This window comes from Spea bombifrons, chromosome 9, assembly GCF_027358695.1.
Source record: "Spea bombifrons isolate aSpeBom1 chromosome 9, aSpeBom1.2.pri, whole genome shotgun sequence".
Classification (NCBI taxonomy): domain Eukaryota; kingdom Metazoa; phylum Chordata; class Amphibia; order Anura; family Pelobatidae; genus Spea; species Spea bombifrons.
The window spans coordinates 2,399,821-2,426,274 of NC_071095.1; the positions used below are offsets into that span (position 1 = coordinate 2,399,821).

The 26,454-nt window shown below is 41.0% G+C and overlaps 1 protein-coding gene across 4 annotated transcripts; it reads right to left on the minus strand.

The window, feature by feature from the left end:
* Positions 1-10,624: 10,624 nt before the first annotated feature.
* On the minus strand, positions 10,625-21,544 carry VRK1 (VRK serine/threonine kinase 1). 4 transcript variants are annotated; one of them, XM_053474676.1, is made up of 13 exons: positions 21,448-21,544; positions 19,518-19,687; positions 19,307-19,362; positions 19,070-19,139; positions 17,686-17,773; positions 17,444-17,552; positions 16,871-16,963; positions 15,887-16,019; positions 15,161-15,281; positions 14,722-14,780; positions 14,410-14,585; positions 12,151-12,235; positions 10,625-10,803 (listed from the first exon to the last, which is right to left on the minus strand). In XM_053474676.1, the coding sequence occupies exons 2-13, from the start codon at positions 19,681-19,683 to the stop codon at positions 10,721-10,723; spliced, it is 1,239 nt and encodes a 412-aa protein (XP_053330651.1). In that variant the 5' UTR covers positions 19,684-19,687; positions 21,448-21,544; the 3' UTR covers positions 10,625-10,720. The 4 variants fall into 4 exon arrangements, with proteins under 4 accessions (XP_053330651.1, XP_053330653.1, XP_053330649.1 ...); XM_053474678.1 differs by having other exon boundaries at positions 17,444-17,546; positions 21,424-21,528; XM_053474674.1 differs by having other exon boundaries at positions 21,424-21,528.
* Positions 21,545-26,454: the final 4,910 nt, after the last annotated feature.

Genomic DNA, 26,454 nt, shown 5'->3' on the forward strand with positions numbered 1-26,454 from the left:
CGTGAGCAGAGGTTAGTTTTTAGCTGCACGTATCTGTAAAGTAGGGTAACTCTGAAGAATCCAGGGCTTTGTGGGGTCTAAAGAGAAACTTTTACAAAACCACAGCCGTTGGCTACTCCCTACCATGCATAGGTGTCCTTAGGGTAAAGCCACCCCATGTCATGTCCTTGTGTCTCGGCTGTGGTATCAGGGAACCCTGAAATCTGTACAGTTATGTCCTCAGCTCTGATGAGTTTATGGATCATCATGGAGGCCCCCAAGTCCAGCTTAACGCCCTCCAACAGGTGCTCCCTCACAAACTCTAGAACATCCAAGTAATACAGGTAAATAATATCCGAGTATATTATATTATCGGAGTGAAGCTGTCTGACTTCAGGCTCCCACAGAGGGGAAGCAAGACCAAAACCGGGGACGACGTTCCTGCAGAGCCATTTCTGAGTCCTACATTAAGGACAGTGATGGGACATTGTTGTTTTTTCACATATCTAAGTTTTCAGTAGGGCTGCAACTAACGATTATTTTTATATTCGATTAGTTGGCCAATTATTTTTTCTATTAGTCGATTACTTGGATAAAAAAATAAATAAAAAAGGCATATCTAAAATAATTTAATGAGGGGACCGGAGAGTGGGAGGCGGTTAATAAGGGGACAAGATGGGAAAAGAGAGAGAAACTGGGGACCGGATCAGACCGAAGGGTGGTAAGGGGGTTAATACAGCTTACAGTAGCCGGCAGTCTGGCACGTCTGTCGGAAGTAAGCTAAACTTTTGTGTGTGCTGTACCCAGACCAACTAATCAAACGACGAACTAATCGATAACCCAAGTCATTGACAAATATTTTCATCATCAATTTATTAGCGATTCAGTGGATTTGTTGTTTCAGCTCTAGTTTTCAGTTTGTAGAAGAACACAGGAGGTGTTCTGCCTTCTTTCACCGCGTCTCCATTCAGGGCGAGATCATTGGGGTCCCACGGAGTTTAATGTGACTCCACGGGGAGACCATCGCTACTCACAGCTTGGCCTCAGCTTGCTTGGTCTATAGGGATCAACGAGAGTTAAAAGTGACCGAAATGATTCAAATTAACATTTTCTGTACACTGAAGAGAAAGCCGTTTGATACTCTGGGCTATCATTATGGGGATCAGTCCGATTTACCATTTTTGTGATGGTTACGTGTAGACAGATACATAATAATAATAATAATAATAATAAAAATAATAAATGGCAGATACAAAAGAACCAACGTCTATGAAATGCAACCTTGGTTATAAAGTACAGTTAATCGAGAACGTTTCACGGATAAAACACACAATTTTATGCTAATTGGGAGTTATATATATAGCCATAAATTGTATATAATTGATTGCTGCATTTATAATCATAATGATAGCCACGCTACATCCTTAAATAGAAAAACAAGTGATGAAGACTTACTACTAAACGGGGCTCGATGCTTATTGAGACGGGAGCGGGTTACAAGCTAGAACTGCCATAGGATGATCCACAGCCCCTCAGGGGCATTTCTCCGATGGACAATCTAGAAACGGAGGAGGAGGAGGACGACTCGTGCCATCTCTCTCCTGGTTCACCAAGGCGGGTTTGTCAGTCCAGTTAAAGGGTTTATTTGACTGATCAAACTCGACACACCTCGAAAAGCAACGCGAATACATTAACATTTGAGTTGCCATCAAGGGCATTCAATAAACATCCAAAAAAAACAAACAAGAAAAAAAACTATTAATCAAAAGCTGATGGAAGAGTGACCACCATGGGGTGATTAATAATTAACCCTTTGGGGGAATGGTGCCGACCCATGAATGGCCAACCATTATTCTGTAGCGTGAGGATATAATCTATAACTGTATGTAATTATAATACAGAAATGATAAGTGGCTCCACCAAATGTTTTTTTTTTTTTTTGCAAAAATCATTCCTGTTTCGATAGAGGTTGAAGTGTGGAACTGGACAGCGGTCATCCCATCTGCCGGAGAAACACAAATGAAAAAAAGGATTTATTGTTCGTGTCTATAAAATTGGACTCTTTGAAGTCATCCAATAGCCCGTCTATGGCCAGATGGGAAACGTAACATTTGATACGGATGGGTCAAAAACTCTTTTGACTGCCATGAGAAATATAAAACACGAGCAATCACCCTTTCGGCTTTGTACTTCGTCATTTATGAAAGCATTTATTATTGGAAGTTGTGAAAATTGGACAACTGTTATAACTGATTAGAACAAATACTTTGATATACCGGTATATATTTATATATATTTATTTTTTTATTATTATTTTTTTTTCCTACATTAAATAACCTACCCTCCAGCTGCCGAGTAATAACAATGAGCCCCAAAGTCTTTTATGTGACAGCTATTCAGAAACAAACTTAGAAAAAAACACTGGCTATTTTGTTTTATTTTTTACATAAAAAAACATTGACAGCCACTATTTGAGGGTTTTGAAAACACACATTGAATTCAGAGGCGTAACGTAATTATCATTCTGTAATAATAACGTTTATAGATTGATGGACCGTGTGGAACTTGTACATCTATCGAGAGAGAGAAAACATCCTGGAAACGTATTTTTCTTCCATGCACCATTTAATAATAATAAAAAATCTAAAAAAATCTCATGATATTTTCTAATTTAAATTTGATTTTATTTTTAAATTTTACTTCAAGCAGCCAATCAGCCAATCCGTGGTAAGGATTGTCGGACTATGGAGGGAAGTGCAGCTAAAGCGCCAGGGCTGCAGTTTCTATGCACCCACACCCATAGTGATATATCTACTAAATACTGCTTTACATTAGTCGCAAAACCCTTTAAATCAGGTTTTTTCTTTTTTATTTGTACATAAATACTTACATAGCGCTTTAGACTCTGGCAGTAAGATTTTCTTACAGCGAGCATCTCATCCATCTCAATAACTTAAGTATAACTGCAATTTTCATGCTTTAAAATGTTATAAATAACTGACAGTAATATTCGATCAATCCATATTAAATACTCGGCAAGCCGCTCATTACTCAGTAGCATTAACACGGTGCGTAACATGATTTAATAACCCTGTTAGAAGATAAAGCACACAATTAAACTTTATTCCTTTGCAAAATAAAAATGGCTTTAATAAAGGTGGACGAACGGGTCTGCTACAAGTAGTGGATCAAATTTTACCTATATATTCTGCAAATTTCCTGCGTATCAATAGGGTCATACCCTTGCCTTATCTATTAATGTCTCCTGGCATCTACAGAGCCCTATTCTCATTACGCATACCCAGCAAATATTCAAAAATATCACCTAAGGAATAAATATTGGGGATTCCGTCACAATATTCGGTCATATATCGCTCAGCCGGCCACTACGTTAAATTACCCACCCCACGTTTGGCAGGGGCTTCTCCTTCACTAGAAGAGGATCCTATGGCAGGCCGGGGCTTTACTTGTCTGCCTCCAGAAAGAGAGAGGGCCACATCAAGTTGGAGAGTAGTGGCGGTGGTGGCCAGAAGGTCCAAACCCATCATTCCAACCAAAAAGGCTTCATCTTCAGGCCCAATGGACCCGGGGCTCAGAACCACTGGGGCATTTTCAGTGTCCAAAAAAGTGAAAGACATAAAAGGAGGCAAAACTACAACGGACAGCAGTGAAGAAATAATAGCATGTGAAATAAAAACAATGATGAAAAATAAAAGTGATCGATTAAGGCCCCAGTCCTGACACTGACATTTAAAAAAAAAACCTCCATCTGCGACCAGCCACAAGGATGGGACAAAAACGCACAACGGCTGTAGACACCAAGACACAGTCGCACTAGGCCTGTGATTGTCCAATCCCCCACAACAGACGAGGCACAAACCTCTGGGGGGGGGAGCACCACATTGGGCTTCATAGCACCCTCAGACATGACTTGGTTCTGACGTAGCGTAGTTAGTGTCGTTAGGTGGTCCCACTCAAACATTGTAATGTTGAATTAGTGGTGAGTTTTAAGGCCATGTGTCTGGTGATATCCAGGCAGCCAAGGACCCCTGTAGCGGTGGACCAAGCGACACCAAACGCTCAGACCGCCTCGTCTTTTTATGTGCAGCAGCATCATCCATACCAGAGCCATGGGGGGGGGGGTAGTTATTTCCTAAGTGCAGGTGCAGTGAATCGCTGGTTTATATTTCAGTGGTGTTCAGCTTCATATATTATTTTTTAATACCCCAGCTTGAGCACAGGAATCGCAATTAAAAATTCATTTCATTGCCGGGCAAGGATACGCAGGATTCCTGGCCTGTTTGTGGCCCTTCAGGACACCGATGCATAAACATATATATTTGATTACTGGATTTTGGCCAGTCCGCCGCAAACATATGTTGAAGGGACAGAATAATCATAAAATAAAAATAATGAATAAATAGAATCTCAAATGATCCGAATCTGGTGGCTTTCATCCGCATCACATAAATTCACTGGCTGTCTAGCCTAAATATTTTCTTTTGCCGTTTCCATTTTGGGAAAGACATTTTGGGAAAGACATGAAATAAAGATGATTTCAGTACTCGATGGCTGCGCGAGTACAGATGCCCATGTGCTAAACCATTTGTTAAAGCCTCGTAAACGGCATGTTGTTTTTTTTAATTAAACACATGGTAACCCAAAGGGTGGATTCAATTTTTTGTCCCATTTTACACAGCGAGGACCTAAGAGGATTTCTGAGCATTTCTATATTTTTTCCCTACAAAATATTATATATATATATATATATATATATATATATATATATATATGGATTTCCACTAAAGATTCTGAATTTAAAATAAATGAATTGAGATTGGCCGATAAATGTAAATATATCCATATATTGTAGACTACATGCAATACATATGTGTATATACATATATGTATACACTGAATTTTTGCTATGATATATCCACTTCCAACCAGTCTGCCATTTTTTTTGCTCCCTATCTGCCTTGAGGTCTGGCTCAGCTTGTAGCACACAAGGGCCAGTTGACCCACGTCTACAGATAAGGATTTCTAAGGGAGACAACTTAGCGTAATAAACAAACAAGAAAATTTTTTTTAAAAAAAATCCAAAATCATTCTACTCAAACCATTTTGGTTTAATGGGACTTCAAGCCTAAGCAAGTCAAGACGCAGGGTGAATTAGCGTAAATAGGACATGATAAAACCAGTTGGACCTGTTCGGAGAATACATTTATTTCATAGAGCAGGTGGATTGGGATTTACTTTCCAACTATCACTAATAAGAAGGTAGGGAAAGTGATTACGTAGTATCATATAAAATTCCAACCACGGGTAATCACAAAAGCAAACACGAGACCCGATAAAACCCGCCAAAGGTCTTGGCAACCTCAGAATATCTCCAATTTGTCACCTTTGTAGGAAGATCTGAAACCTTCACCCAGAGCCAGATATTTAGGGTAGGCGTTGAACGATGGTTGGGCAGACAGAGCAGATAACGAGACTGGATTTCTTTGAGTGGATTCTCTACCAGAATAAACGTATCCTATATTTTTTCCCAACAAGTTGACCCGTTCAAACATTAGTAGAGTTACTATCAACGGGACACTTTTTTTTTGTGCTACTGAACAAAAGGGACCTTCTTTATTCTCCACCGCTTCCGTATCAAGGACTGGATGCTGCCTGCCGTGGCTCGTGGTGCCAGTTTGTGTACTTTTACACAGACGTGTTTAGAATTCAGAAGACAGCTGACACGAGCTGGCACAAGAAGCCAATCCCCAATGTGCTAAAAAGAAAATTCAATTAAAGATATGTTCAACTGTTAAGTGTCCAAAGCCTTGCATTGTGACACGCGGGCATATGCGGCCTATGTAACATGACACAGAAAAAAAAACATTTTGAACACGGGCTTAAAGTAATAAATATTCAATATTTTCTGATTTAGTGTATTTCCCCGTCTTTTGGTCACACTCAGGCTGCCCAGCGTATCTGTTTAGGTATATATAATTCATGATATCACTACTAAGTTTTCTGTTGAGAAACGGAGTCTTCACTCAGTTTTGGGAGCGTTCCAAGGGCAGACATTTTCAGAGAACTTTTAACGGCGTTGTCCAACGACCCATTTACATCCGGCAAAATGGGCAGACTAGGTAGGCCGACTAAATGGGCCAAATGGGTCTGACCGCAGTCATGTCCCCTCTCAACATCAACAATTTTGATCAAGTAGTCAAATTGTGGCAAGCGATAATCTCTATTAACAGCATGGATGTAATAACTGCTTCTTTGACCCTTAAAATACTTCTGTAGCACCATCCCAGCTTCAAAGAACATTAGAACATCTCCGCCGCCGGCCAGGCAATTTTTGGAATAGAAAGCAGTAAAAAGTACCACGGCACTTATAAAACATCTTTTTTATTTTACCGTAATGCCATAAAAACCTGGTTTAAGCAAGAGACCAAAAATGACACCGTGACACACATCCAAACCAAGAGGTTAATTCTACTCGGAATCCGAGCGTTTATTTACAAGGCCAAAGACGTGAAAGAAAAAAACCCGGACGCGGCAACGGCGCTCGTCGAGCCTGCGAAGCTGCCTTTGCTCGGAGGGCCGCTGGTTGCTGGCACTAATACGCTTTTGTGTGTGCGGCAGAATGTTTTACAAGCTCAGCCCAGCAAGATTACTACTCCACCAGAAGGTGCCTCAGATGGTTTTGATAATAATTTTGATCAGCCGAAGTAGAGAAAAACATCGTTTCGTTTAGATGCCTCTAAAATCTGTCAAACAAAAGCATGACTAAACATGTCACTCATTTGCAGTGTCCTCTGTTCCCCCCTCGTGACAGCAACTCGTTTTAAAGCCAACAAAAAAAAACAAAACAAAAAAAAAACAACTGAAGTTTATCCAGAATGCCGATTATTCACGACAGCCCAAACGCGAATCCTCCAAAACACCAAAAAAAAAAAAAAATCAGAAACGTCTGTGAATACATTGAAGAGAGCGGCGTTAACGTATGCAAAAAACCACCATATCTGGCCTTTTTTTTTGTTTTAATGGACCCTAAACCAACTTCGTTAATGAACTGAACACAAATGAGATCTAGCACTTGGCTAAAACCTAGTTTCAATTGGCTATTAAAATTTAAGAGCCCAGTAAGATAGCTAATTAGAAAACAGCTCCGGCAATAACGCTAAACAGAATTAGTAATGGCAAATGACAATCTGTCTAGTCGTATCCCCATCGGGAACGCCGAGCTTGTAACGGGGAAGTCAACCAAACGTTAAAAAAAATTAAAATAAAATAAAGCCCTCCGACGGCCCAAAATCATCCATCTCGGTGGGACCGTCCAAAGTCAACCCGACCGTACGATTACTTATATCTTACATGCCCTGACGTTAAGTTTTTAAATATATTTTATTTTTGGGCTGGATTCAAAGTTTTCTTTACTTTTAGGGTGGTAGAAAAGCGGAACAGCAGGGGTAGAGGCATGGGATGGGGATAAAGCTCTCCTGAATCTAACGCAAGACCGAGGGGCGAATATGTTTTGGGGAGAAAACGGGTAGATTAGACGGGCCGAATGGTTCTAATCTCCCGTCAACCTTTATGATTCGATACTTAAGCGGTCAATGACTTTAACCTAAGCCGGGCTGCTGCCGGGTAGGGGGTCCGTGCGTGTAAGCGGACTCAATGGGGCTGCGAGTGTTGGCCGTTTCGCTTCGTTAAGGATACCCTCATTAAGCCGTCGGCCGAAGAGCCAAGTAGTTCTCCTGTTTCTGGCCGCTTTGAAGCGCAGGTAGGGGGATCTTCAGCCTTCCCTAGTCAAGGATCTCCCCGCTGCGCCTGTAAATGTCAGTCCGGTATTTTTCACGGCTCTGCGCACTGATTAGAAACAGCGGGGACTCTCGGAAGCACGACGGCAATACCAGTAAGGACACTTGTCTTTGCGGCACAACTCGAGTGATTCTTGGAATGCAGGACCCTGCTGTTTTCCAATATTTACACACAACTGGAGTAATCGAGAGCTGCGAACGCCGGCGAAAGACGCCGCGCTCCCTTTTGTGTAAAGGACCTTCCCTTACGGACGCTAGACACAGAGATCAAGAATAGCAAAATGTACCAAGCCCAGCGGAGGGGGTTATGAATATGATATTCTTTTGGGGAGGGGTGTTGGGAAAAGAAATTGTTGAAGCTCCGATGAGTTTCATTAAGCAGATAGAATCTGACGTTCAGCCACTTAATTGAAGCCCTGCGATCTGTATATAACAAACCCCATGATGAAGTACCAAAGACTTACGCTTCAAATAAGCTGTGTATTTAGTATAGTGATATACAGTTTCCAGGGCTCACCAGATTCAGCCCAAACTTTTGGCAATTGACTGTCGGATCGGTTGGTTTGATACTATTTGATTTGGCAGTCAATCTCCCGCAGGCGTTGAGACAGGGATTAGCAATTCAATTGTTTGGTCATTTTACTTTATGGGCAGAATACGACAGATTAATTATGTATCATTTGGCGAGCGACCAAGCTACAGAATCGTCACGTATAAACGAACATGGAGGCGATCGGCAGCGTTCACTGGGCTTATCTAGACGTTTTGGTAATAAGTCAGCTGAGTCTCTTGGAAATTTATATATATATATATATATTGTGACAGAAAGCAGGGGATGATCATGGAGGGAGTGTATATATCCCCTTATATTTTGCAGGGTGGTTACCCTCAATAGTTTTACCAGCCCCAGGAAGATGTCTTGTAAATAATGGAATTATAGAATGTCTGTTGTTATTTGTGTATTTTGGGTCCCTGGGGTGGAGCATTTGGAGAGTAGGGTGGGCCGGTGCTCCACTCCACATTTTGTGAGCAGCCGAAGACCAGCAGGTGGGAATCCAGTCCGGAGATTCCTGGATACTCTCCTACTACTCACCTGGTTCCACTAATTAATGGGAGAGGCAGTTAAGTAGCCTCCTGATCTCAGTGCAAGAGAGATCATTTGGCTCCCTGAGAGAGAGGGCGAGAGAGGGCGAGAGAGGGCGAGAGAGAGGGAGAGAGAGGGAGAGAGAGGGGGAGAGTGCTGCCAAAATACTGAGTCCTGCCATTATCGTATACAATTTTGTTATTTTGTTTGTTGGGAACGGATAAGCTGTCCAACTGCAGTTAGGTTGGAGAACCGTGTATTAGTTAGTGCTCACAAGAGCAAGGCTTTTTGTTTGATTTATTTATTTTTCTGTAATGCCTGTGGCGACAAAATAAAAACAGGCCCAGCCTTTTATTTTACCCTCCTCGTGTCTGAGCCGTCTCTGCAGAGTAAAGATTCCTGGACAGAGTACCAAAGTGGAGGGGTATTTTGTCACAAAATATATATATATATATATATATATATATATATATATATATATATATATATATATATATAATTATAAGCATTTGTACCAGGAAAATGAGAGGCGACATGCTGTGAAGGCAGACCAGTCATAACCTATAGCAATATAATCAAAGGAATAAATCATCTGACGGGGATAATATTCATCCATAGCGAATCGGAAGCCATGATGTTGTAAGGGAAACGTATAAATAAATAATGCACTGAGGAATCACATATTTTATCAGAAGATGACTTATTGTAAAACTATGCTTCAAAAATATTGTTTAACGTATATAACCTTGCCCCACCTTAATTGGGGGGCATTCCATACAACAGAGCATTCGAGTTGTCGCATCTTAAGTGTTTTTGCCCCGGAGGATTTTAACATTGAAGTCCTGATCGTGCTGTTATCACGCTTTCTGCCTATAGGAGCTTGTGAGGCTTAATTATACCCCAAAGGACATTAAAGGGTTACAAAGCGTGTTCTGGCATTTAATAATTCACTAGCAGGACAAACTGTATTCTGTTGTGTTGCATAATAAATGACGACGCTGCGCTAAACGCACAAAAACCGGGTGGCCGCTACAAAAGGGCCGACTTTAAATAGCCAAGCTTGATGTAAGGGTCAGTAAGTACAGAAACCGATATAAGAAAGTACGGCACGTTGTGACCTGGTTCCTAGGATCTGTCCTGTCTGGGCTTTGCATGTATTAATAAAAGAGATCCTGACAGATGGAATGTTCTCACTATTCCCGACTGTCAATTCTGAGTGTCAGGATGGATTTACCCGTGTATTTTGTAAGCATAGCATATATGTCCATCCCTTCTTCTCTCTCCCCTTTTCTTCCCTTAATCTCTCTCCTTTTCTTCCATGTTTAGTTTATCACTTTCCTTTCTCTTCATCCACTCATGTCATCTACCACCATCTTGTTTTTGTTTCACTCCCTGCTTTGACAACCTCTTTTCTTTTTCTCTCTCTTCTTCTTTCTTCTCTATTTTATTGACCTTCTTGTACACCCCCTGTACACTCTACCATTACGGGTAAGAACACAGGTGGTAGGAAGGGTCAGGGAGCAGAGGAACAGCGATGCCAACAGCGGACATTTGTCCTTGTGAGTATGGCAACGTTGGGCCAGGTCCGACCAAACCTATTATTGGACCCTTCTTTACAGCGTGACCAACAATTCCCGAAGTGACAAGGCTATTATATATGTATAAAACAAAAACTCGATTTGGAACAGCTTTAATGTCTGACCATGGGGAGTTTAGTGATACGAATACAGTACATGCAAAGAGATCTGTGATAATTAATAAAATGTTTTATTCAAAAAAGATATAACCGACACGTCTTCTCCATATACACATAAAAACACGAGTAAAAGACCACAAATTTTTATTTTTTCTGTCCTCGTCCTCGCCCTCTACCCTTCGGTGTTGGTTTTGAAGGACTTTTGGATGATGCTGCTGCTGCACGCCCTGTACAAAAAGCGCATAAAAACGGTTTTAATGCAAGATAATTGTTACTGTCAGGATAAATTCAACAAAATATATATTAAAAAAAAAAATCATCACCAATTTTCACTAAACTCTGTGTACTAACCCGACAATAAAAAAGGTGGCAAGCAGGAAAGTAAGTTTGTACTCGGCGCATTATAACATTCACTACACTAATATCAGCGAGCTGCTAAAGCAAGATTGAACAGGACAGTTTTGGCACGACTCGCGACGGGTGCTTTGAGAATTTAAATGAAATTTGCATTATGCTAAATAAATAGAAAAAGATTATGGTTAGTGAGAATCAAAGAAAACAAATGCAAAGATGGATACATATATAGATATACACAGCGAACACAACGTGCTATTGGAACCCAGGAGTGATGGGAGTGATAAAGGGCCTCTGTACCCCTATGAAGATATCCCATTAAAAAACAGTGTGTGTGTGTATATACATACATATATATATATATTAACAAGGTGCGGGGTGTTGTTGTGGAAGGGGTATACATTCCCCCTCGATTTTGCAGGGTTTTATATGACATATAGGGCAGGCTGGTGCTCCACCCCGCAGTTTCCATGCACCTGAACTGACAGGATCCAGGCCAGGAGTTTAAGCTGACTCCAATGCACTGGTCAGCTGCAGGTAATGAGCTGCACTGACTGCAATATAACCTGACCAGAGGGAGAGGAGAGAGAGTTTGTTTGGAAGCAGCAGGGCTGGCTATGCACGAAAGAGACCATCAAAAAGGTTGGTGGGATTACGTTTTGTTTAGTTTAGACCCTGAGTAGTGAGGGAGTTATATGTTAGTATGCGCTCAGACGAGTAGGGCTTTTGTTTGTAGGGAATTTGTGTACTATGTAATTCTGTAAATATCTTTGTACGTGGACTACAAAAAAAAAAAATCGAGGTTGATTTTCTAACTGAGATGTGGCGTTAATACCCTAGAGGGCCGTGTTTGGTACCCTGTGTGGGTGCAGGATCACAATATATATATATATATATATATATATAAAATGCACACACAACTAAAATGCGTATGCACAATATTCAACAGAATAAAATCACTACATCTTAAAAAAACACTGATTCTTATGATTATATATATATATATGCTGCTAATACTCCCATCACTTGGACCCAAAGGCACTTGAGAGGGACTAAACTTTTAGAGCAGAATGTAAGGAGATGGGTTTAGCGGCGTGATTAAACTCGCGCCTCACACTAGGACGGTTAACATACACTAGTCACGTTACGACAATGCAGAAAACTCCACACATTAAACGGGTGCAACACGGCAAAGATCATCAACTGAATCGGAGACAAACCCTTGGACGGTTTCTTTTTAGCAGCAGCCTCCGTCTCCTCCGTTTCTTCCGTCTCAGCCTCTTTAGTGGATCTGGTTATCTTTCTCTGCAAAAAAGGATTTCAATTGTTTGGTGCAAAGAACACACTTAGCAAATATGACGGATATAAGTTCAATAGAATAATTTAGGACTATTAATGTCACACTATATATGCTTTTACATTTTTGTTTATAAAGAATCCCCATTAACCTACTGGTCTTAACACAGACAAATTGGGCATTTTATTCCATTTTACAGAAACGTACACCTGAACACTCAGAACGACACAGGAGTAGATTGGGTAGAAAAGGGAACTTTTTGTGCAAAATGGAAGATCTCTGATACATTGAGGCTAGAAATGATATCAGTTCACAATGTATGCACGCAATATTTTGACTAATTATCTTTAACAGCCTAGGGTCCAACAAAAGGTTTCTTTAACTATCACCAACCTGTCCAAAAACCCACAGATTCCCTTAAGCTCTAGAATCTTTCTCGTGGCATTAAATACATCGTACAAAAGTACATGAGCAGATAATGCCAGCCGAACGGTCACCTACAGCCGATATACCGTTACGCTAGATTTTTTTATTTTTTTTTTATAAAAAAGTGTTCACATTATCTGTGATTATCTTTCCCGTAATTTTGTAACCGAGATCCACGCGATGTTGAGGGAATTCCGCAAAGCGCAGATTCATTTTTAAGTAAGCTTGACGGGGTTCGCGTTTCATCTCCGTCTTTGTAGCGATAGACTCGCACCTATAGGGAATCGCTTGCAGATCGGCTCCCGTTCAGCACGCGGAAAAGTTCAATAGACTCCCCGGCAATGCTCGTGTCGAACAATTACATCAATTAGAAGAGTCTGACAATGGTACGTCACGCGAACGCGGGCCTTTGATGTTAGGACGGCAGCTGTATAGAGACAATGCTGATGGGGATACTAGGTGAGGGGGGTGGATAGTGCAATCCATTTCTCATCGAAGGAGCGCCGCTTCCAGATTATCCGCTAAACCCTGCTGGGCTGAACAGATTGGTTCGATAATTACATACAATAACTGCAATGGGCAGGTAACCCTCAGCTGGCACGGGGCAGCTCCCCCGTGGGAACTTCCATATGCAAACGGCATTGACGGAGTGAATCGGGTGGAGGTTTTCTGATTAACGCCAGCAAAGACTTCAAGGTTAGCATGTCAGCAAATTTGTGATGCATTAGTCAGGAATATACACAGACACTTCTGTTCGCTCCGACCAAACGTACAGAAAGACGCTCTCATTATTGCCATGCTGTTATGCATGAAGTGACGGGGAGACCTTTTCCCCCAACAATAGGCAACATTTAAAATAAAAAGGCTCGATGCGGCATTTAAAACACAAAAAAACAGGTTATAAACGCACCCAAAAAAAACCAGCTGGGACAAGTGAGTGTCCAAAAAAATAATTAGTAAGGTAAATTGGATATAGAGCATAACTCAAAAACCAAAGCCAAACAGGTAAACTGGGGAAGCAAGAACAACACAGAGTGCGCTTAACACTCACCGTCGCTTCTGTCTGGCATTTTAATAACTTCTAATTAAAAAAAAGAAAAAAAATCATAGTAAAATGGATTATATCTAAGTGTGGCAAAACATTTTAAGATTTGAAGAATAAGTTTGCAGAACAAAGTGGGGCTAGGCAGGGATGGCCTTACTAGAAACAACGCAGGCGACATATGCACTGTATTCACGATGAGCTGACCTGGCCAAGCCGAGAGAACCGGTTATCCGCCAGCCTCAGAGGCAAATTAGCAGAGAGCCGGTCACGGCTGTGAAAGGGAAGCTGAACCAGAGAACAGAAAGACCCGCGTGTGCAGGCTAAGCAGGCTACTCTGTTAACGGACACTAGGGCGAGTGCGAGTGCTGTAGAAAGATTATGCAGCAGGAAATTGGGTTATTTATACGTTTCCTGCTGCTAAAATCAATAATGCCTGAAGAATCACACACCTTCACTGCGACTGTAAGTGCCTTCTGGAAACCCAAGTGACCTTCAGAACATTAGCCCATTTGGGACATGTTCATTCAACAAAGCATAGGAATAACTGCACAGGACCGGGTAAGCGGACAGAACCATTTACCCAAGCTCATAATATAATAAACATACATAAAAAAAATTCCACCTCATGCATTACTCATAGGTATAAATTAAATTACTGCTTATTTGGGTAACTTTAAAAATACAGCAGCATAGCCACTTGTCTAGTAATACCTTCCGCTCCTTGTGGGGAACGTCTCCATTCTGAGCCTGAGAGAAGTCCAGCTTCCCATCATCTTTAGCGCCGAGAGCCTTCAGACCTTGCAAAAGGACGTCCCTTAGTTTCTGATATGAAGGTTGATCGGAATAACCGAGTTCTTTAACCAGTTCCATGTACCTCCCGATTTCATCTGGAAAGAGATTAAAAGGAACAAACCTTTAATGGCCACCATTCAAAGGAGTTGTTAAATCACAGTAAGTTCATGTTAAGGTGGGATTGTTGGAGAGCGTTCATGGTACATCTTACAAAACACAAGGTGGTCTTACCTGGTTTCTTTTTGCCAGGGAAGCACTTTTCCATGAGTGTTAAGATTTCGTCTCCATATCTAAGGGCAAAATATGTCATATCATAGTAACTATATACCAGCCAGAAAATAATCACAACAATAAAAATACATTAACAATAATTAAACCCCTCCTGAAATAAAGTGTGGTCTTAAGCTAGAGTTATACAAAAGTCACAAATTACATTAAAATCAACCCTAACTATGCAGGCTGCACTTAAAGTTCCATCACTCGAGGTTTGATGACATCACTAGAGACTGAGTGGAATCAAGCTTTCTACCAAAAGGAAGTGGGCAGATTTAAATAAAATTATATCAAACCATTTAATGTGTTTGTAAATTCCCCTGGACACAATCCCTCAATGTATGATTTGGACAGTCGAGTTTAGCCATTCGACAGGACGCTTATTGGCAACGCTTACCTTATTTTTGAGTCCGTAACATAGCTAGGATCCGTTAGATTGTCTTCCCATGGAAGTTTGCCACACAGCCACTGAATCATACAATAACCAAGGATTTCTAAGTCACCCCTCCTTGAAGGACCTGTTATCAAAAAAAAATTATTACTAGAAGGCATGAAACCATAACAATAGTACCGATTGACAGATCTTAAGTGTTTTATAGTGCTCGGCAATAAGTGGGTTAATTACTGCAAACACCAGAGCTCTCACGTGGAATTGCAATGGTCTGATCTGCCGCTATGTTGAAAATAAGATGTTTTTAACATCCAAGATTATTATTTCTTTTTTTACACTGAAAAGAAATAATGTTCTGCCTGGATGATCTGATTTCTAAGAATTTTAGGGATGTCACATACACGCTGCGTGCCAAGGAAATTTGCATACTGTATGTAGGAGGCCTAACAAGTTGTTTGGACAGAAATACAAATTACTTCTTCAATAACAGCACCCCCCCCCTTCATACAGTAAATCAACAGCTGAGCCAAACACTTCAACTTGATGTTTTTTTTACAAACTAGTTTTACAGACTTCTAAAGTTAAAGTACAGATTTACCAAGTCCAAATAAATAAACGGTAGCTAAACAAGCTCTGCTACGTGTAAACTCGGGCCTTTGAATGCATGGCGACTGCCAGAAAACATACATTTCAGTCATGTTAAATGCACAAGACAAAAAGAAATTCACTTACTGACTCCTTTGTGGGCATCAACACTTGTAAACTCTATTGTGCCATTATGGCACTTCCTGGGGTCTTCTTTGTACTCCTTGTGAACGCCCTCTGGACAATATCTGTAGGTGAGGCCGTAATCCACCAGGAACACCTACAGATTGCAAATTAAGTTGGCTTCAATATCACTTTAGTAATGTTTAATGTTTAGTAAACTACGCAAGGAAGTATACATGCATGTGGGCATTTATTTTAGAGAATTGTCTGCAATATATATATATATATAAATAATATATATATATATATATATATATATATATATATATATATATATATATATATACACACACACATATACACACACACACACAGATGTATGTGCTATACTGTGGGAGCCTACGTAAGCCACAATCAGCCTGATATAGGTCCCAAAAGTAAATGGGAAAATGCTGCAAGAATGCGCTGGGTTGCCAGCCACATATATACAACACCTTTTAATAACAATGTGACAAATGTGGGCTACATCTTTAACCAACTAAATCTTTGTAGCATATAAGCATTACTGCAACTAAAATCCACAGATCTTCCCCAAATGCGGGCCACAGTTGGAAGATCTGCGGATCATAGTTACTATGATACTTAGTTACCATAATATAACCCCAGGTAAAAACACTACATAGAAGGAAAAAAAGACACAGCAAAGCATTCAAAATAAACGAATGAAAACTAAAACAAGAAGAGTTATTGTTAAAAAAAAAATAATGGAGATGTTTGTTTATTGTGATAAAGCACAGAATGACAAACACACTCAAATATCTTTCAGCACTTTTTGCAAAGCCCGTCACAGCTGTTTAAAAACACAAGTCTTTGCAATCCAAATACCCAAATGAAAATGCCAACAATAGTAGAAATATAGCTATTGAATGTGAAGTGAGACAGAGACACACAAACCTTAGATGCTTTCACTTAAGGACACTTTAAGGAGTCTTAAAATGAAGCACATACCTGGTCTGGATGTTTGTGGTGGAGGAGGAGATTCGAGGCCTTGATATCTCCGTGTACATATTCATGTTCGTGTATGTACTCCAGAATATCAATCTAGGAAGAACACAAAACAAGATATATGCTTGGCTTGTGCGTGAGTTATTATACTTTTGCTTGCTGTACTTAAAACCACCAGGCCCCTCTTATTTGGTCTTAAGCACCAGCTAAGACTGTCAGTGCCGGATTTACTTTGTATTACTGAGAAAAGGTAAACCACACATAAAAACAGTAAAGTGTTGCAAAAACGGCAGTCTATATGGGACAAGTGGCCCAAAACGGCAATAAGGTTCTACCTGAAACTCAAACCTTGCTTTATCCTTGGCTTGTCATGCTCAGGATACCCATGACTGATTTATCCTGACTGCTTCACTTCCGTACATCTTAACTTGGGGTATTTATTATGTGATCTGCCAACATTTGGCAAGAGTTCAGGAAGGGGGAGTGTAAAATATTAAACTAATGGGGGGAGAAAATACAAATTCTTGGGTAAATCTGACACAGGCAAGAACTAGAAAGAAGAATTACAATTCTTACCACTCTCAGACCAAGTTGAAGGACCGTTTTGTGCGGAAAAAGCTTCCCTGTTTCTTCAAACACTTTTTGTAGGTCCTTTCCAAGCCGATCCATTACCATAAATCTGTAACTGAGATTTAATAAAAAAAACAAAAAAAACCACATTCATTGTTTGGGCTTTTAAGTAGCATTATCGCTCTTTCTGCACAGACGTATTTGTACCATAACATTTGTGCATGCATTTCAAAAGCTTTTACGCTTACCTGTTTCCATTTTTCTCATGAAGTCCAGATCCCCAGTACCTGGGCACACCGAGGTATTTTAACTTATGTGAACTAGTCCATTTCTGAACTAAAATTATAGAAAAAAAAACCACATATGAACAGTCATATCATGTAGTGATCCCCTGCAAATGTGTATACACATAGTTACCTCTATTGGTTACCTTGTATATGTGGGTGTGTAAGCATTTTTTTTTTTGCCCAACTTTATTAAAAGTATATTTACCTAATGATTAGAAACTCAGATTCTTAGAAATGTGTTCCTCAATAAGGTAGGTCAGGTCATAGGAAAAAAAAAAGGTCAAGTACTACAAATGGGTCCAAGGTCATCTGCGCAGTTTCCACCCTTTCCGACAATGTTCCCAATTAAGACACGGGTGATGAACACTTATGGCTCATGACGATGCGAGACTACAATTCCCAAGATGCCCAGTTATTTTCCGCGACACTCATTTTAGGATAATGGCATAATGTGTTACCGGTTAACTATATTCGGTACACGCGGACAAGATCCCAAACATGATGGCAGCCACTGGGTCACTCGACAAAAACTTTGGATCCAATGGAATTTGATTGCCCAAGTGTTAGAATGAGCCATGACACATCCATGATCATATCCATGATCAATTTATTGTTTCTCTTCATATGCTAAGTAAATCACTTAATATGAAACCAGTGAATTTTATTTTTCCTGGCTTTCAAAAAAAATAAAAAAAAAAGCCACAACGGTGCTTCCCTATTCTGAATCACCATTTCCTTGGTGGCTGCCCTTAGCCAGGGCTGCATTCATTTAACTTTTTTCCAATGTGGGAAGAAAAGCGTTATAAAAGAGGAAATCGTAGATAATTTATAAGAAATTTTACATAATCATTCTCCAAGACGTATCTCCCGAAAACAAACAATGGCCATAACAAGATCGAGCAGCTATAATTATATCTTCCAAAACAAGTCTAGCTTGTTCGTTCATTACAAAAACAGAAATAGCTTTATTACCAAGCAAAACTTGAGTCCAACTGCCCAATCAATATAGAGGCATGATGCAGTTGGGTTGAAACATTAAGTGACTGCAAGATGATTTTCAGTATAATCTATGTGCCAAATAGTAGAAGTCTCCAAAAAACGAAAATATTAAAACATCATAAAGGTTCGACTGGGCACTGTGAGTGTGTGTGCATGTATATATATTACATTACATATATTTATTACACATACATTATATATAAGTAAATAAACATATACACACGCTATTCACTCACATAATAGTAATTCTTTGGATGGCATTATGAGTTTGCAAGTATTATGTGCAAATATATATTAATATATATAATACGGGACCATAAGTGATTGACAATCAGTTTTTACTTACTCAGCTCAGGTTTAGCTGCTCGCATGTAGAACTTGAGTTCTGAGAACAAGGGCCCGTTGTCACTTGGTTCCTGCAAATTCAACATTATAGATCTCAGATATATACATATATATACACACACACACATCCAGTTGAGCCTCCAATAATAATTCTAATTTCTGATATTTAAAAAAAAAAAAAAATTAACCTAAATAAGAAAAAGCTCCATGAAACATGTAAACAAATTGAAAATCTTACCACTTTTATGACATAAGGAGCATCGGATCCAACTGTACTGGAGGAATTCACATCAGCTAAAATAGGGGGGGGGAATCACCAGGTTAATAAATGTAAATATTGACGAATGAAAAAACTACTTATATTATGGGAAGGTGAGCCGTTTGTTTTGGACGTATGACTGTAAGCTTATTTATTTTGATACAAAAAAAAGAAGAAGAAGAAACTTTACCCAAGTAAAGCCGGCCAAAGCCACCTTGTCCCACCGGTAATCCTAATTTCCATTGCTTTTTCGCAGAATCCGTCAGCACCTCCCCAGGAGGAAACTCTTCTGCTAATTTCCTTTTTGCGGGGGCTTTTCGGCCACCAGCCGCATCTGGTTTCTTCCGAGGGGGCATCTTACTGTATCTGGGGGGGAAAGGTAAAACATCATGCAAGTGTTTCTTTATACAAAAAAAAAACAGTAACAATTATTACAGGAAAGTTACACATGGATATATTGTTCAAACACTCTGTATACAAAGGGTCGTATCATTGACAGCGACATTGCCACGTTCCAAAAGTGAAATCTTCATTCCATAACATGATCACCCGTGTAAAACATATAGCCTTGCTTCCCTTCAAACAACTTTTCAATTGCTGTTGAAACAAGGGGTAGAAATTACCGCGTAACTGCACTCACTTTAGAGCTAGAACGGGTCATTTTAAGGATAATGTAAATCCTTGGCTGTCAGGATTTCAAATAGTATTTTGGGGGAAAATAAACATCTTGGGCTGTGATTCTGCATCATATTCCCAGTCAAGCACTTGCCTTGCCCCGTAAATAAAACAAGAACATGTGTATATAGAGTCACATGTCTAATGAAAGAAAGAAAAAAAAAAAAAGATGGGCATCTGTTCACCATGACAACCATAAATGTAACGCAGGTCAGTTCCACAGGATTCCTAATTTTCAGCGGCGGAGGCTAAATCATAGAACCAATCTGACCTTTTACAACATACAGGTAGAGGGGTTGTATTATTAACTCTAAGGCCCCAGATTGGATAATTGCTGTATTTTAGTGAATGACAGCTGTCGGTTCAGAAGCCGAAACTAAGGTTAAATAATCAAACTGGTTAAAATCTGCAGACGAACAAAAGGTCTACATTAACCCCAGCGTGCCCATTCATTAAAAGGATGAGTTGGGGGCTTCAACTCCCTTGTACTATTTATTATATCTTTCAGGAAGGGCTGAGTTGGCCCTGTATAATGCATAAGTCAAGGCTGAGAAGATGAAAAGTCTCATTCATTTACCTATACATTATACAGGGCTAGTCGAGCGCCTCCTGGGGACAGGCATATAATGCACGGCATAGGCAACGAGCGGAAAGCACAGCTTATTTTACCGATAAACCCCTAACGTTATTAACCTGGGAATACACTTTAACCCCTCGAGGAACCGGGCGATCCATACATTCATACCTATATGCCTAGGATAAACCCAAGGCCTGCTGTGCTGTACAGGGTTAACCTTTTCATTATCTTTCAAGGGCCAGTGTTCAAAACAAACCCATCCTGTCAGCTTCAGCAGATCATGGTATCAGGAAGCAGCACGTGCCCCTTTTAGAAAGGATCACATGACCTGCGGTATTTAAATGGTCCCCAAACCGATTTGTACTTGCAGTCTTTGCACTATAAGCAGATCAGTTTGGAAGTTAAAATATGGCAGGCTTCTCGTGATCGTCAGTAATAAGATCCTATTGCACGATGAGGTAATGTATATGGCATTAAATACCATAGAGCTGCAGAGATGACAGGGTAGATCCCTATAGTTAATAACTACCACATCGCCATTCATCCACAGATACCCCTATTCAAGGTGCTTTTTGTCCCAATTGCTAACTAGTGAGATAACTTAATCCTCCACCCGGGGGCGGAGGCTACCACAACAATTTCCATGTGCCTGCGGACATGGGGGCTTAGCACCCTATAGCCAACGAAAGGCAGCAAATTCGTAGTCTTAGGGTGATGGGAGTTGTAGCCGAACGGAAACGCCAGGCCCGGAGTTACCCTGACTGGAGTTGGGGACCCCGGTAGGGCTCCTATTGGACAGCGCGGGACTGTGGAGACGGTTAGAATTGGGGTGACCGGGCCTCGCCGATAGGGCTATGCAGCGTATTACCCGGGTGCTCCGTGCGCGGGATGAGCGGACGCCAGTGACAGTCAGAGAGCTCACGGACCGGCGGGAAACTCGATTGTCTGACGCGTGCGGAAGAGGGAGGAACTACAGCGGCAACGTCCCAGGCTGGGCGGGTGAAATGACGTCACCGGCACGCTGAAGGCTTCTGTGGGCAGTGGGAGTTAATGTGGCGGCTAGTGGAGGAGGCGGTCGGGCGGACCTCTCGTGTGTCCCAGTTTGAGAGGAAAAGTCCCTCTTTGCGGCCCAAATTCGTGTTGCTCCTCTTTGTTTTTAGGAGCTCAGACTGTTTGCTGAGTATGAGGGCATCACAGGGTTCTACAGCCCTAAAAGCCCCGATAATGTGTATAGAAACAGCAGGAAATGGCTTCATACATGTAATTGTGTGAATACAATCTGTTACTGCCTGTAAACCAAGCCTCAGGCACATAACAATTACATCACCAAGTCACTCTCTCCAGCCACACCTCCTAAACCTACCCTGTCCCTCATTGGCGATTTCAAATGTTGACAGACATGTCCGATCACGTTACGCTGGTACCCGGTGATCGCTGTGAATAGACAGTGTGCCGGTGTGCGTGTTTTCACACGTGTGCGTGCCCAAAATCCAAAGTGTGCTGCGCGTTCACGTGTTGTGAGCTGGTTGGAGCAGGGACCCCCTCACCATATTTTCCGGTAAGTCCTAATTATGTGATGCGATACCCTTTTCACTGTGTACAGCGCTATGGAATATGGTGGTGCTATATAAATGAATAAATAATGATTTGTATTTAAAGGGTGTTTGTCTCCCTGAGACCCTGGGTTCCTGCGCTCGCAGCTCTGTGCATTGGCGCGCTGGCGTTGGGAACAAACTCCCTTTTTTTTTTTCTTTCTTTATTGAGAAATATAAATTGACACACAACTGTTGAGCAATCCTAACGCTTCTACCCCTAGGAGATGGAGCGCAGCCCCCTGCCAGCATCTGCCCCGTATTCGTAGTTAAAGTTTCATAAAGTGACATTTAATGCAGCTCCAGGAAAGCAGCCAATCCGTGGCAAGAATCGTTAGACTCCCTCCCCTGAGGAGCAGGAGTACTTTAACCCATTAAGGATCGGGCATTTTCCTGGGTCAATGACTAGAGCAATTTTTTCATTCTTGATATATGCTTGTTTAAATCTAATTTTCTTCCCTGACATTATAAAATCTGAAATTTAGTATTAAAAATACTGAATAAAAATAAAAGTTTTTTTTCACTATTTTCCTATTCATTTTGACAGGTTCCTGTGTGATGCTGCAAGAAAATACCCTAATATGTGTTCGGCAACATTTCCTGAGTGCAGGGATACCACCCACAGAAAGGTTTGTCAGTTTGTTTGGGGCGTAAAACACCACATTTGGGACATGTGCATTTTTGACATGTAGTCGTTCTGCGCCCATGTGCTATTTGGTCGCAATCACCAATTAGGTTCAGGAACCATGCCTCAGAGGCAGAGTTCTGGAACCAGGAAACGCACAGAGCACACCGCCAGCTTAACGACATTATAAGTTAACTCGTCTTAACTTAACAAGGGGTTAATATGCAGTCTTCCTTTTAATTGTGGGAATCTTCACCAGATATTGGATAATACATGTCAATGAATTGTGTTTTGCATTGTTTGAATGATTCATCGCTCAGCACAACGCTTTAGATTTGTAAGAAAACACATTTTCCTCTCAGATAATATATTTATTTAACAATGTTAGAGGACAAAGCATAACATATTAAGCGTAGCGGTTTAATCGTTTATCGCTCTCACGCACACATTTCTGATTAAACGAACGTGCTTCTCTCTTGTGATACGTCGGGGAGAATTCCAATAAGATGACCGACCTCACGTGTCGTAGAACACAGCTGGCGTTTGAGTGCCTGCGCAGCGCTGACATGCATTTTGCGCAAGGCTCTAATTAACGAGCTTTACCTGCAACATTAACGCATCCATAATTGCGAATGACCTCTTAATAATCAAACTTGGAAGCCAGGTGTGCCCATCTCCTCCGCGAGGAAGACTAATGAGAAGCGTTTTAAGAACGTCCCCATTGGTAAGTTGCCCCAGCTTGTCAGGCCACGCTACGCATGAGCTTCACCAGACCCGCCTGCAGAATACGGAGGGTCCTTGCCCGTTTTATTCTATATGCAAGGACAGATAGACGGACAGAGAGGAGATATTTTATCCGGCTTATGGCCCCCCATAGTGATGAGCCGGGAACCCGTGGAAACATACTCTGATGACATTGCCCTTCCGCAGGCCCATAATAGTTATGTGAAGAACATCAGGGATGGTAAAATTCACAATACAATATCATGAAATATCAATATGTTTGAAAACCCGTTTGAAAAATACATTTTTAACATATATTGTGTTTTTTTTTTTGTTTGTTTTTTTTAAATGAACATTCTCAGAAATGTATATTTCGGGGGGGGGGAGTTCTTAACTGTTCGAATAGTTCTAATGCCTTCACGGTTCCACTTAGACGACGCATTGAGCTCTTTAGTATAGCAGGCGACCTCAGCAGATCTAGCAATGAGTTTTTTTCCTCTGAACGTTTAACTGCTTACAGGCAACAAAGTTTACGATGCTCCCCGGTTTCTATAGCAACAGCCTATCAAAACCTGCATTTGTGTCACGTGACAATTAAGAAAAAACACTTTGAAGAATTATTTTAATTGTTATTATTGTTATGTTATATACTACTTATGTCCTGCTTACCCATAATGCAAGCGCTGCTGAATATGCTGGCGCTATATAAAACAATAATAGCTATTTTGAAAGTTTTTAGCCGCTTGAGGCTAAAATTTTGCTCCTTAGGAGTGATTTCACCGGAATCTAGCCTATTGTTCCAGCATAGAGGTTTAAGGAATCCGAGCGCCGGGCTGCCTCATCTCTTATAGCTTATAGCGTTCTAATGAGCGGCCGTCCACACGCCGTCCCGTATGTCAGCCGTAAAGTATATGGAGCGTTTCCATAACAATGCAAACATTTTTTTTTTGTTTATCACCAAACATTTAATTTATCCCCATTACACGGCGACGGAATTATCTCTCCCGGTGCAGCAAATCCCTGTAATAGAATTCTATTCCGGGAAAATGTATTCGGGTATTATAAGGTTCCGCTTTCTAGTGAGCGCGGCTCAATCAGTGATCTAAAAGGCACTTAAATGCTTTGAACAAGACACATAAAAAGCTTTTTATTGCGGGCGCTTTGCCGTATCTACCAATTTTGACATTGATCTCATTCCATGTAAGGATATTTTGGAAGCAACCCATAGCGTGACGGCGGCTTTTGATCTCCAGCTGGTGATTAAACCGCACGATGAAGGTTTGAAATATTCTCCCCCAAAACTGTGCTCTGATCAACGCGGAAGTGGGTCTCTAAGCCTCGTTTGCATAAAGATCACAATGTTACACCTGTTTAGGTGATAATGTCCCACGAAACCTCGCCAACGGGGAATGCGTATCATCAGGAGCGTTTTCTGCGCGTGGGGGTCCCATTAGACCCTCAACACCAGGGACACTGGCGAAGCTGGAGCAAACAGTAGAAGGTCTGCAGACCTGGGAGGGGGCAAATATTTAGGGGGTAGGATTTAAAGGGGCCACCGCATACCATGGCTGTAGTGTCCCTTTAAATAAGTAAAATACTTTAAATGATAATACAATGTAAATTTGTAATTAAGTTTCTAATCAGGAATAGATTTTTTTTTTTATTTATTTTTTTATAAAATCCACTTTAAAAAAGGACTTATATTTTCGCAAAAAATGTAAGAAAATAACCTATGTATTTGTCATGTATGTCAAATATTTGGAGAGGGGGGTGATGACTATATGATGATGTCATATAGATGCTGTTCCTCCTCTTCTGCTGAATTTAATGTTTTTGAACTAAATATAAACACAATTCTTAGTCCGGTTAAACGCCCCAACCTTTCCCAAGGACGCTGTTGCCTTAGAAACCCCGCTTCTTGAAAATTACTGTTTGTGATTAACCCATCAGAAAGAATAAAATGACATATCTGCGCATTTACTTACCATGCTAGAGAGTTCGATTAGTGGAACAGCATCTCAAAGCTTCCAGAACATGTGTTTAAGGAGCAGTAACGTACAATAACACGGCTCTGTAAGTGACATGACACAGGGTGGTAGATAAGTAGAACGGCTTTCCAGCAGAAGTGGTGGAAGTTAATAAGATGTAGAGAAAGGGTGCAGAATAGATCGGCCAACAAATTCTTTGTTTCCGTGTCTGAATGTGTACTGTATCCATCCTTTATTATTCATTATTCTATACCTCCCGGCATTTCAAACGGCCACAGAAGGAGACTTTTGTTTCAAGAGGTGTAGGTGGAGGAAAGCTTAGGGGTAAGGGCTTTATCAAGACTTTTTATGTGACGTTGTAACATTTTATAGCTTTTTATGTGCCTGAGAGCAGCATTCAGGGAAAAAGAATGCATTTTATTCACGCAATTCACTTTTCCTGCTGTTTCTAAACACATGAATGTGATTTTTATTGCTCTAGGACACTGTGATACGCTCATACCCACCAGAGCTCCTGAACAGAGGGACTTCAAGTGAGAAGCCCAAGATAGCCTTAATTGAAGGGAATCTGGGTGGGGAACAGATGGTAAAGTGGGTGAGAGTGGGCAGGTCATAGGCGGGCCATGGGTGGGGAGTGGGCGGGGCAAAATGCCACTCCTTGCCCAGAGAAAGAGAAACTGACCCTGAGACTTTGGGAAGCAAAGCTTCACCCAGAGACTCCGAGTCAATCCCAGGTATACATCACATTTAACCAGAAAGGCAAAGGACTGTGCCTGCGGCAGGTTGAGCTTCATGGGGGTTGTAGTTCGGTGACACCCGGAGATTACTTCTTAAATGCTGGTCTTGGTGCAGATTTGGCGGGCAACCTTGTTTAACTCCTTCACGACTAAGCCCATACACGTACAAGTTCACAACGCATTGTCATTAATGGGTTTACGGACAACCTG

What these genes read in the sequence shown, in the direction of transcription:
- VRK1 (XM_053474676.1), bottom strand. Translation starts at nt 19,683, where the DNA reads ATGCCCCCTCGGAAGAAACCAGATGCGGCTGGTGGCCGAAAAGCCCCC. An exon ending in CTCCTTATGTCATAAAAGTG is followed by an intron (nt 19,140 to 19,306) that starts GTAAGATTTTCA and finishes TTGAATTTGCAG; the next exon opens with GAACCAAGTGACAACGGGCC. An exon ending in TGATGCCCACAAAGGAGTCA is followed by an intron (nt 15,282 to 15,886) that starts GTAAGTGAATTT and finishes TTTTGATAACAG; the next exon opens with GTCCTTCAAGGAGGGGTGAC.